At 35.9% G+C, this 12730-nt stretch overlaps 1 protein-coding gene across 1 annotated transcript; it reads right to left on the bottom strand.

Annotated features, from left to right (window-relative positions):
- Window positions 1-4126: 4126 nt before the first annotated feature.
- LOC113761100 (phosphoglucomutase, chloroplastic) lies at window positions 4127-11364 on the bottom strand. Its single transcript, XM_027303938.1, has 22 exons — window positions 10984-11364; window positions 10793-10858; window positions 10636-10680; window positions 10458-10550; window positions 10293-10345; window positions 9748-9799; window positions 9566-9634; window positions 9283-9351; window positions 8733-8855; window positions 8596-8648; window positions 7303-7381; window positions 7119-7183; window positions 6963-7030; window positions 6208-6326; window positions 6041-6115; window positions 5800-5915; window positions 5230-5371; window positions 5021-5102; window positions 4888-4934; window positions 4704-4781; window positions 4513-4618; window positions 4127-4432 (listed from the first exon to the last, which is right to left on the bottom strand). Exons 1-22 carry the CDS (start codon window positions 11239-11241, stop codon window positions 4365-4367), a joined length of 1926 nt encoding a protein of 641 aa, XP_027159739.1. The 5' UTR covers window positions 11242-11364; the 3' UTR covers window positions 4127-4364.
- Between the last annotated feature and the right edge of the window lie 1366 nt (window positions 11365-12730).

The following is a 12730-nucleotide window of genomic DNA, read 5'->3' as shown; positions in this document are numbered from 1 at the left end:
ATGAAAAGTGGGACAAGTAGGGGTATAAATGAATCTAATTAAGTCGAACACCTAAGTATTCAAACATGTTTGATTATTTTAATGAATTTGAAATTTTGTTCAACTTTAATTTGTTTATTTATTAAATTGAACTTGAACGAGTTTTTTTATCGAGTTTTAAAATTATTGAACGTAAACTGTAGTTTAATCTCAACTTGATTAGTTGACAAATCAAATTCAAACCAACTCTTATCAAGTAGAACTCAATTTGAGTATCAAGTAATTTAGTTTATCTTTAAACGTTAAGAATAGGAAGTGCGGCGGAGAGCAGGAGAGTAAGATAGAAGATCTTTTGCTGTGAAAAAAACACCATTTACCCCTAGTCATTTTGAAGATGATAAAAAAATCCACCCAAATCTCTCGTCTTGGTTGTACGGCCCAGTTCTCAACCGGTCCATGTTTCTTCACATAATGCTCTCTCCGTCTTCGAATAATCTAAGGCACTGACAACTGAGTACTCGTGATAATCTTGGACGGTTCTATATGAACCAAAATTCCAGAATAGTCAGTTTGGTCTCGTTCGTTGATCGTGCACTTTGATAAAAGGTGACCATCATCAGCAGGTGTTTAAAACAAAGCTAATTTGGAAAAGGCACACTAATTAATTTTAGCATTCGACTTTGAGCTATCTGCTGTAGCGTCAAGTACAAAATGGTTTCAGAACTACATAAATTATGAAGAATAGCGCAATCTTAAAAATGAAACTAACAAGCTTTCCTGAAAGAAAGTATTCTGATACTCCGCCCCCCCAAAACAAAAAAACAACAAAAGAAAATAGTACGGTGTACTGTAGAGCTTTAGGGTCATCTCATCATATTCTCAAGTTCATCATCAAGAACAGGTAATCAAAGAACCAAAAAAAAAAAAAAATTTACATGCTTGATCCTGGAAATATTTGAAACAAGAAACAATTTGCAATACAATGCGTTTTCAAGAATAATTTTTGGACATCGGATATTTTCAGAAACCTCCCCTGAGGTTTGTAGGAATATCACTTGGTACTCTTGAACTTTGAGAAATCTCACCTACCTTCCTTATTCTCAAATTTTTGTAACATTATCAACTCTATTTCAAAAAAATATTTTTAAGAAACTCATAATTGGAGAGAGGAATTGTTTTCATGCCAAAATTGCCCCTGTATTATCCTACTATTTTTTCAAAAGTGAACATATATTACTAAAAGCTTGAAAATAAAGACAAATAGTGTGAAAGCATAGTTATAATAGAATAAATTATACCAATAGGTGTTTTTAAGGTACAAATGATTAGTATTTAAGAGTATGTTTAATATACTTTAGCCAAAAAATAAATAAATTCATTCACTGTAAAATGTTTTTGTTAATTTGAGGAGTGTTATAAATTTTAGAATTTTGAACTTTCTAATTTTTTTTATATAGACTGATGACTTGAATATCAGAAACAAAATAGTGTCTAAAATTATGTTTATAAACACATTTGAGGCATTTTCAAAAACATAAAAGTAACTTTCTTTATTACAAAGTAATTTTGGATTAATTTAGAATTTTATACGTTGTTTAGAATTTTTTTTTAATGTTCTAACATTTTTGTCCAAATTGATGCCTTGAAAACAAGAGAAAGAAAATTACTAACAATATATTTAAAAACTTATTTGAGGTATTTTTGAGATGCAAAATGTTAATTTTGCTAATTATAACAATTTTTTCTTTTACATTTCTTGTCCAGACTGTTGTCTTCAAAAATTGTAAAAGAAAACAAGAGAAAGAAATTTATTAACAATATATTTAGAAACTTATTTGAGGTATTTTTGAGATGCAAAATGTTATTTTTGCTAATTATAACAATTTTTTTCTTTTACATTTCTTGTCTAGACTGGTGACTTAAAAAATTGTATAAGATCGTTCAACATCATTAATATGTTGTAATTCTTAAGGATTTAGTTTGGTTTGTTATGAAAACTAAAGGTCCACAAGAAAATGGTAATTTTGGAATAGAAATGTGCTCTCTCTCCCAAAAAGAGTTTTTAAATGGATTGATAAAGTTACAAAAAGTTAAAAAATAAAACAAGGGAGGTAGGTGAAACTTTTTAAAATTCAAGGGTATCAAATGATATTATCACAAATCTTAAGGAAAGTTTCTAAAATTATCCCTTTCGACATTGGACTCTAGGAATCGGACCTCATTTTAAAGAATAAGGGTCTGCTTGATAACACATAAAAGTACTGAAACTAAATTTTTTCAGACATTTAGATGTTTTGAGTGTTTGATAAATAAAAATTCATCTGTTGAACTTGTTAAGCAGTGCTGAACTTGTATGTATTTTTTTCAGTACAAGAATCCTAACTGAACACTTAATTCAGATAAGAATCAATAGAATTACTTTAACTACCTTATCTTATTACATTTTCTTCATACTACTCATATAATATATTTCATCTTTTATATTAATTTGATTTAAAAATAAATATTATTGTTTTCATACCTAATAATTTTAAGCTAATTAAATCATAGATTCTATTTCTTTTTTGGATGAAAAGATATAAGGGCAAAATTATCAAATTTAACTAATTAAGCATTCAGTTATAAATGTTTATTAAACAGTATAAATAGGTTCAGCATTAAAATTCAAATATTCACATATTTCTTTTTAATACTTAAATTCAGCAAATTAATTGTTTTAGTATTCAAATTTCAAAATTCAGATTCAATTTTATCAAACGGAACCTAAGTTGAAGAAACCTCCCTTAAAAGAACAAGAACAACTTGGTGTACACGCGCACACACACGATCCCTCACAGACCCTCAGTAGTCTAAGAAACCGGGAAATTGAACTGACCCCCACTTCCCCGAGGGGTCGGTTACTCATGAAACTGTTTGGAGTGTTTGCCCTGGATATGGCGTAATTCCCATCCTAGTTGCACACTTGGTCATCCACATACGAGACCTAGCATTGGTTGATTTTATCAAGCATGTAATGATTAGTAGAAAGAGAATCAAGTGAGATTAACTGTCACCCATTGAAACCCTACCAAACTCTGAATTGGAGGACCAAAACCTAGTGTTTGGCAGTGCAATGGAAGGTCCACCGCTGACCATAATGGAGGGGGAGGAGTAATAAGACGTCAGAGCAATACATACAAATTGGTCAACTCGCACCTATTGAAGCTCAAGCTGAATCAGGCATTACCACTTGAACCAATTATTTGGACCATACAGCGAAATAAATGTTGCTCAATAGATACAAGTAGAAAGTAACGAGACAGGCGATAATGCTAAAACAAAACATACCACCGCCAATAGCCGTCTCCCAACCCCAATCTGTAAAACTTTACTGTTATAAATTGTACTGGCCACTAAAGATCAATACTGCTACCAAAAAGAGAAGCTTGCATTCTCTTTTTGCCTACTATAATACCCTTTTGGATGAAACCTGCGGGTTCAGAGATCAGACTGCAACATCTAATCTAATTTAACGGCCCAGACATCTTATTCGTCTTCTCTAAGGTCCTTATAAAACTAAACTTAAAAAGGGATTGAATAGTGCAAGCAGCGCAATCATTTCATCTTGATTCCAAGGATCAAAACCATCAGTAAACCCCTGGCATCATTTCAACATCATAGTCATCCTTAAATCATCATTCTATCGTTTCTTGAAAAGGATCAATGAAGAAGGTGGTTATCAAGTAAAAGGGGTTCAAAACCTATGAATGGCACCAATTTTGTAAAGATTATTCTTCGTAAGGTCAGGGCATGAGGTAAAAGTCACCACCGCATCAGTTAGAGAGACTACGGCAATAGCAACACCAAAGATTAGTCTGTTCTTCGATGAAAGGAGCAAAATGTCTCGACCAAGATGACCCAAAATTTTTAAGACGAAGAAGTATATCAAATCTTATCCACAAAATGAATGAACTAAATAAAATTGTGGAAAGGTATGCATTGGTGTATAATGAATCAACACAGCCAAACTATTGTGGGGCATAAATCTTTACAGCCCTAGAAATTTAGTCATGAAAATGATGATTTAAGTGTTTTTGCATCAAGTCAAATAAAGCAGCTGTTTTTAGCTAAGTCCAAACCAAATAGGAAAAAAAAAAATGAGAGGCTGTTAAGATAGAATAATAAATCAGCGCAGGAAGATTTTATTTCCATCAAAACATCTGTATCTTACCTCATATAAATTATATTCAACTATATCTTCCACGTGAAAATTAGTATCTCTAAAAAGCACGGTATGAGAAAGTACTATTTTACAACATGTATTCAGGACCAGGAGAAAGAAAGATTATTCTACCTTGATTAATATAGTACTCAACGGAATCTTATGCAAAATCATCAAAAATCTGCTATGTAATGACAGTTGGCTTCTCTCTTCCTGTGAAATCCTTCAGCTTGGATAATGACAGTGCCAGATCTGAAGCATAATCATGCCAAATATTTTCAGATTAAGGTAATTCAAAAGCCTTAAAGTTGACAAAATTATAGGAATCTTACCAATCAAAGGTTTCAGTGCAGCTTGGGCATCCAAATTGTGCTTGGAGACATCTGGCTCAAATTGTTCAATATACAACCGAACGGTTGCACCAGCAGAGCCAGTACCCTGAAAGTAAACATTAAACTAATGCCAGCCATATAAACAACACCACCATATAGCAAGATATTTTATAATTTTATAGATGTCAGACCGATAATCGGAATATGATCCTTGACCCATCAGTGAAAATAAAGCGAACGCCTTGCTTAGATGCCACACTTCCATCCACCTGAGGCAGTGGGTAACACTTTAGTCATCCACTAAAATACTATTGACTGTTGGCTTGTTACATACTATATAAAATACTATAAACAGCAAAGGTGATTGCAACTCACTGGATCAGTATAGTTGAAGTCATCAGCCAAGTGAAGGACATAATTACCTGCATTATGAAACACCTCTTTCAGCTTTTATAATGCAAGTTTGTCAAATTTATATAGTAAAAGTGCATGAACTTGGCAGGCTCACCATACTTGTCACCTGCCTTGCTCCTAGAAACTAAATCCCTAAGATGTTCTACCATTTTGTTGGCTCCTTCAGATTCACATTCCTGAATCAAAGTTGCTAAATCAATACCACACTTAATAAAGTTACAGAAGCTAGTTCAACCATTAGTAACAGGAACCCTGAGAAAGGCAAGCATGGCAGACTGAAAGATTATTTAATATGATGTTCACCTCATAGTCGTATCTTGAAAAGAAGTTCCTCCCATAAGTGGCCCAGTGTTTTTTCACAACATCAGCTACAGAAATTAACTGTTCTCCTGGCCTTCTTGTTTTGTTTAGGTAAGCAATAATGGAAAGCCAAGCTAATACAGCCCTATGGATTGCACATTGTGAAAGTCAATCCCAATAAGATCCAATAACCTTTCAACTTAAAACAAATAAACCAGAGAAAATCACAACACAGACAATTAGATTGAGAATGTCAGACCACACACTGTCAAGACTTGTAATAAGACATTAATCACACAGATGGAGGAGAAAAATGTACAGGCCAGAAAGTTATATGCAGTCCTCAAACCATCATGCAAACTAGCTGGTACAACATAAGTAATATGACAATATAGCCTCAGGTGATCATATCAAAGGCTTCGCATCAACAGCTACTCATTAGGCAGAAGTCAGAAGTTTTCAACTTTTTCATTAATAAAAACTTTCCCTTAGTCAAAAGACATTTATGTACATCTATTAGTAAATGTTTCAGTAAAATAAAAAAACCTCAAAAAATCAGAAGATAAACAATACCATATGCCATCTTTTTCACGAATGTGATCAGAACCAGTTCCAAAACTTTCTTCCCCACAAATTGACAATTTTCCAGCATCCATAAGATTTCCAAAAAATTTCCAACCAGTGGGCACCTGCAGTAACATGGTCATTGTCAAGGGCTACATTCGACAGAAACAGAGAAATCAATACACAAAGGACTCTCATAAGTAAATTAGTGACATGAGTGGATCAAAAGTTAAAGAAAAAAATCTTATACCTCGTAAAATGGAAGATTTAACTTTTGAGCAACACGGTCTAAGGCACCACTTGTCGGCATTGATCGAGCTAAACCCTATATTTATCAGAAAATTCTCCACTAATTAAATTGGAGAAATGCATTTGTCCTTGGGGAAAGATGTTGAAAAAGCTATAAAGGTTTCCTACCTTAGGACCAGACTGAAAGTATGGAATGGCCTCCTGCGCATTGGCTGCAATAATTGCTACAGAATCTGAAGGAGTAACAAAAAATTCTCCGCCAAGAATCATGTTCCTATCACCATCTCCTGAATAATACCATAAAAAAAGTCTTCAGCTACATGTCTGAACCTGTGCAGGTGGTCAAACTCTCTTTTTAACACAAAATGAAGGTCCACATAGCAGTAGTATTCTCTTAAACTTAAATAGGATATGTATATGTCTTCCCAAAAGGAGAAATCTAAATAACAAGAGGATTGAAAGTGATGGTACAAAACCCTTCCGTGAAAAACAGAGGTTAAACATGAGCAAAAAACCAAATCAATTTCCAATTTCTGAACATGTTTGTCAGTAATTCTCAACTTAAAGCACCTTATTAGCCAACGTGCAGACGTCAATGAAGACTATGAATTAGTAAAACATAAGGTGATACCAACACCTAATACTGAAATTTTTTTCTGATTCAGTAATTTCAAGCAGAAAGTTTTCTGAGACAATCTTCAAATGTAATACACGTTATTTGGTAAAGTTTCTTTTCTTCTTTTTTCCAGTTTGTCAGTGAATTTTGTGCTTGTGCATGCGTTGAAAAAAGATATGAACTCAATACACAAAGTTTCATATACTTTGGAATAGAGTAGGAAAAGAAAAAGATACAGATAACAAACAACCATAGGAACCAGAAAAGCAAGAAAAAGTTATCCACTGGCACTGTTAGTGAATCATACCATCACTTGCAGCTCCAAAATCAGGTGCATTCTCTCCATACATGATGTTAACCAAATCCTTAGCATATCTGTTCGGGGAGAGAAAAAAAAAGTCAATTCTGCTTTTAAGGAAATTAAATATATGCATCCTAGAATGAGAAAGCATCTATTTCTTACGTCAGATTTGGGTCAGGATGACCATGTCCAAAATCTTCTAGTGGCACTCCATTAGCAACAGAATTCTAGATGATACAAAATGCAGCTCAATAATTGTTCTTCATTCTTTAAAATGTGAAGCTCAAAGTATCAGCTAGCAAGTAAATTGTTAGTTTTAGGAATATAACAATTGTGGTAAACATACAAGGCCAGCTCCCAGCTTGTCCACAAATATCGGTTTTGCATATGCTCCGGTGACTGCATGCATTGCATCAAAGATAAATCTGGCATGAAAGCAGAACATAAAGCAATTCAATACAAATTCTTCTTTCCTCCATTGTAATCTTTTGTCATCCTTCATGTTTCATGTGTTCAATTATACATAATGCTCGTAACAGAAAGCAGTAACTTCAGAAAAGAGAAGCAGGTGGAGAAGAAACAAAAATAAGGGAAAATATGCCCAGACAGAAAGAGGAACTCCAAAGCAATATGTAAACATGATATGTACATAACCAGAATTTCTGTTGATGGAACCAATGACATTGAATTCGGAATTGTAACTCCAAAGTGATACGTGAGTTTCAAAGATTCATAGTCTAAGCATCTGCATATGGGATCCAGCCATGTCCGAAAGAAACTTTAATGCACAATGAATACAGTTCAGAACCTTACTTTTCACAAACTTCAACATAACATGTCAGTTTCTAAAGAAGAAGGGTGTTACTATCACATAGCACCAATAAATCAAAAAAAGACTAGCCCTAACTCACACCTTAGCAAGTCAACTAGCGACATAACACCACCAATATCAAATTCATGACGTGTCATCAGAAAAGCATTCCACTTCCCTTTCAAAGCTACTTTAGGTCCTAGATTGAGTCATGACATTTTTACCACCCTCAGTGCTACCTGTTAAAGACTCCCCTCATAAGATAACCATGCATAACTGGTTTCTTAGATAGCTATCTATCCTACATAAAACACCAATAGCAACAAAGGAAGAAAGGAATCTCAAACACATTTGACCATTGCTTAATTACTTATTCACATTGAAATTTGGCTCACTAGTCATTTCTTGTGCAAAAACTTAGATTGATTTTTCTATCTTATACACTATTAAAAGTATATATGCATTAGGCCAAGAGACTTGAATGAGCACTGAAGATTGTTACTCCAGCAAGGATTCATGAGACAAGATGTCAATTGCTATGCTATGCAAGAGACTATATTTAAGCAAGACTTAATGCACCATCACCATTAGAAGCAGGATAAAGATGATGGTGCGCATTCCACGTCACTAATGGTTAAAGGCTGCAAGGACATAACAGTTTCCAGTAATATGAACTCTTCCACTAGAAAATACATATTACAAAAATAGAAAATGACGTTAAATCTCCAGCAAATGCCATAAAAGAGGTCAGAAAACAAATAACATATGAATACATACGGTACATAATGCTTATATTGTAAATACATAGTTCGCAAAGGGATAAAGTACCTGAAATCAGGGCGTGAGAGAAGACTTCTTATAAGTGAAAAGTCAAATACATCCTGCACAAGATCCCACAGAAATGTAACATGGAAATTTACTTCAAAACATTTTGAGTTAGTAAAGATACAATTTTGGTTTCTCACCTCCATAAGCTCCAAATAGTCGGCAACTGGGTCAACCACTTCCACTGTAAAATTCCCATACTTTGTAACTCCAAGACTAGTGAGGTCAACATCAGGAATGTCAGCCACTTTTATTTCCGAAATCTGCATAACACTTGTGCAGTTTGAAATTTAGGTGCTTAACCACTTTCAGTGTCATGACAGTTTCAGAACCAAAAAAAACTGTACTGTACACTATATTTTGTCAGTTGCAAGGCACACGGAAGCTTTTCCTACGATTTTAATACTTATCCAAATAATTTAGCTGAGCAGTAATAACACAAGGCAAGTCCTTCCCAACTAGAACCATGTAGCATTCAATTTTAGTAAGTTCAGCAGATAAATCAGTTTTATTTAAAAAGCAAGAGAATTCAGCAACTAAACTAGCATGCCTGATATCTGAAGAAATCAGAAAAAGATTGCAAAGTACGGAAAAATAATACAATAAATTTTGTAGGTTAAGACTTAGGAAACATAAAGGCTGAGGACAGGTGATATCTCATATGTTAAACAGATTAAATTGCGCCCTTACAGAAAGGGTGTTCCCATAGATCTTATCAGTTATGGATTCTGGTGCTGGCTGGCCACTGCTGTAATTGAACTGCAAAAACCAAATGAAACCACATTTTACATTCCAAAAGTGAAAAGGCAAATGCACTAAGACAGGTGGATAAAATCACTGAAGAAGACTAGCTGTGGAACAGCTGTCTGTGTAAGAATACCACAAAGAGTAATCTACTGGATTTTTTATTAATATATAACAAGGAACTGGCCTTCTCAACTTTCATGTACAAAAGAGAATGAAAATGACAAACCTTGATACCCCAATCATAGTCTGGACCACCTGGATTATGGCTTGCGCTCATTATAAAACCGCCATTAGCCTGATAATGGTTTTATTGCACAGGAATAGCGGAAAGACATGATTAGGGGGATATATTATCTCCAAGTTAAAGTACACCAGAAAATCAAAGATCAAGAAAGTATTGAACATTGCCTTTCTCTTCCGTATTACAGCAGAAACAGCAGGCGTAGACAATATACCTTCCCTGCAATGAAAAGTGTGGTCATCATATTACTAATCATCATCTCTGCAAAGAAATACATTATAATATCACCAAAATGACTGGATATAGTTTTTTGGACATAATGCATACCATACAGGCTACAGCTTTCAGAGCAATCTCTCTAGATTAAGGAATGCTGTATATACGTCGTGTGGAAAAATTTTGACTCATGAATAATTAAGCAGGATGAAATATGAAAGTGTGCGCACTTTGGGTCTGCCTACTGTATTGGCTTTTGAAATTTGATGATCAATAAATAACGAGTTCTGTTAATAGGAAAACCAATACAATCCAACACTAATGCCATTATTTGCAGGAAACGAGAAAAAAGAAAAGTTTTAAAACCTATAGAACGAGTTAATCTAGAAAACTGCCACCGGAAGGAAACAACATGAATTGGAACTGAAATATAAAGAGGGAAGAATTGGAATAAGCAGCTTGATGAATTGACTGCAGCTCTTGTTAAGGCACTCACTTGCCAACCAATATTTTAGCAACACCATTCCCTGCAGCAATTTTGATAATTATCTGGAAAAAAAAAATGAAAAATGAGACCGAAATTGGTAAGCAGAAACAGAGCAACCATGATGACCCCAGTAAGGCCATCTCCCACTTAAAAATTGTAGTCCTACAATGCTACCTGAGAGGCTTCACGATTGAAATATCGACCATCACCTCCCAAAACCAAGACTCCGTCTTTATAATCCTCGGGTGGCAACGAATTAAACAATGCCTTAACATTACACACAATCCTCATTTGAATTCCAGAATGTCTACGACGGTAAATACATATCCAAAAAAAGAAAATAACAGGAAACCTGAATCCAGTTGGCAAGGTAATTATCTTGCATAAACACTTTAACCTGAGGAAATACGAAAACAAATTCAAACAGATTTTTTATATTAAAAAAAAAGGGGAAAAAGGAAAGCAATAACTTAACCAATGAAGTTGGCAGTAAAGGAGGGGGCGAATACCTTTTTGCGGAGGCCACTTGTACCAGTTTTTTGACCTTCGATCGGCTTGGTGGGTATTAATTTAATCTGTATTGGAATGTAGAAGACAATAGTGAGAGAGAGAGAGAGAGAGAGAGAATAAGAATAATGAGAATGCTGGGGGCGGAGGTGGGGGAGTAGCGAAAAAGAAAGGGAAAGGGGGACGGAATTACATTGAGGCCTTGGGATTGAGCAAGGGTGGTAGAAGAGGAGGGAGAAGAGGCCGTGACGGACAGGGGAGAATAAGAGGAGGAAGGGGGATAGTTGGGCTTGTTGAAAGAGAGATAGGGAAAGAGAGGGGGAGCAGCAGTGGAGTTGAGAAAGGACAGGGATCGCGCGGAGGAGTGAAGCAGACACTGAACCCGACAAAGGTTACTAGAATAAGCGGCGAAGGTGCAGAGTTTGGCATGTTTTGGTGCGTATAATGCCATTGCCGCCGTCTTCTTCACTCACTCCAACAACAAAGCGAAGCAGAAAGAAAGAAAGAAGAAGAAGAAGAGTGTCCTCCAGTGCTTTTGACTAGCAGTACTACTACTACTAGTAGATATACATAAATGTGATGCCACTACTACGCTTGACTAGACAGACTAGGACTAGGAGAAGAGTTTGAAGAACGACGAGGCTAGGATTGGCAGAGGAGAATATCCGAGATGCTTTTTTTTTTTTTTTATTCAAATTGAGGAGTGGCTTGAATTAAATTGGCAGCCTTGGCAGCCAAATAATAACAAAAATCCAGAAGGCTCAGAAAACAGGCGAATGGTAACTGCCACATGTCCCGACACGTCTCTTATCTCCATTTTCCACTTCTATTTTTCGTCCATGTCACGTGATTTGTCTTCTTCCTTCCCCTTTTCCCAACCGCTGATTTTTTACATTTACTGTGTGCTATTTTAATTTGCTTACTGCTCCTATTAACTACTCATTAATTAGCACAGCAATTTTAGCAATTTGCTCCTACCCCTCTCCTAAGCATTTATGTGTAGGATCCCAAGGATACAGCTAATATATATGAGCCTGTTTGGAACCTGAGTTTTTTGGAAGTTTATCTAAAACTTTACTATAGTGCACTGTAGAAGTTTTTGAAAAAATTTTGTAGAAGTTTTTGTAAGGTGAAAAATTTTGTAAAAGTTTTTGTAGGGTGAAAAACTTTTTTTTTCCTTTTCTTTTTTTTCTTTCTCTTTCTTTTTCTCTTTCCTTTTCTTTTTCTTTTTCTTTTTCTTTCTTTTCTTTTTCTTTTCTTTCCTCTCTTCTTCTTCTTCTTCCCCCCCCCCTTCCCGTTACTCCGCCACCCCCAGAAGGCAACTCACCAATGCCACTCCCCCATCCTTCTCCTCCTTTTCCCTTCTCCTCCCATGCCCCGCCACCCCCTCTGCGCCTTCGCCCTCTGCCCCGCCCCCTCTGCCCCGTTACCCCCTCCCCCACCCTGCAAAGCTCTCCTCCCTCTCCTTCTGCCCGCAACCCCCTTTCCCTATCCCTGCAAAAGCTCCCCCACCACCGCTCCCTCTCTCTTTCCCGCCACCCCTGCCGCCACCTGAGTTTTGCACATGAGTTTTGCAGCAACATAAATGATTTTTTTTTCCAATGTTCCATCTCCATCTTCTCTCCTTATCTTGCCGGCAGAATAAGCAGCAACAGCCGAGTTTTTTTTTTTTTTTTTTTTTTTTTTTTTTGCAATTTTCCTTCTCCCCAAGCTGCGGGAGGGGAAAAGGCAGAGGGAAAGAGGGGAGGGGGGAGGGAGAAAGAAAAAAAAAGAAAAAAGAGATTTTGAAAACCAACATATCGGTCAAAGGGGGAGGGGAGGGAGAGAAAAAAAAAAAAGAGGAAGGCCGGCAAAAGTTGGCCGGAATAGTTGCCGGCGCCGGAAGCGGTGGTGGAGGTGGTGGCCGGTTGGGTAGGGGAGGAAAAAGAAGAAAAGTTGAA

This window comes from Coffea eugenioides, chromosome 2, assembly GCF_003713205.1.
Source record: "Coffea eugenioides isolate CCC68of chromosome 2, Ceug_1.0, whole genome shotgun sequence".
Classification (NCBI taxonomy): domain Eukaryota; kingdom Viridiplantae; phylum Streptophyta; class Magnoliopsida; order Gentianales; family Rubiaceae; genus Coffea; species Coffea eugenioides.
Note: the sequence above shows the minus strand (reverse complement) of the source record. Positions and strands in the feature narration are given on the sequence as shown.

Bases quoted from the DNA above. Each gene is read 5' to 3' on its own strand.
- LOC113761100 (XM_027303938.1), bottom strand. From the start codon at position 11,241: ATGGCATTATACGCACCAAAACATGCCAAACTCTGCACCTTCGCCGCT. The intron at 6,116-6,207 runs GTAGGAAACCTT...TGATAAATATAG, and splicing joins ACTTTCAGTCTGGTCCTAAG to GGTTTAGCTCGATCAATGCC. The intron at 4,619-4,703 runs GTCTGACATCTA...GTTTACTTTCAG, and splicing joins GGATCATATTCCGATTATCG to GGTACTGGCTCTGCTGGTGC.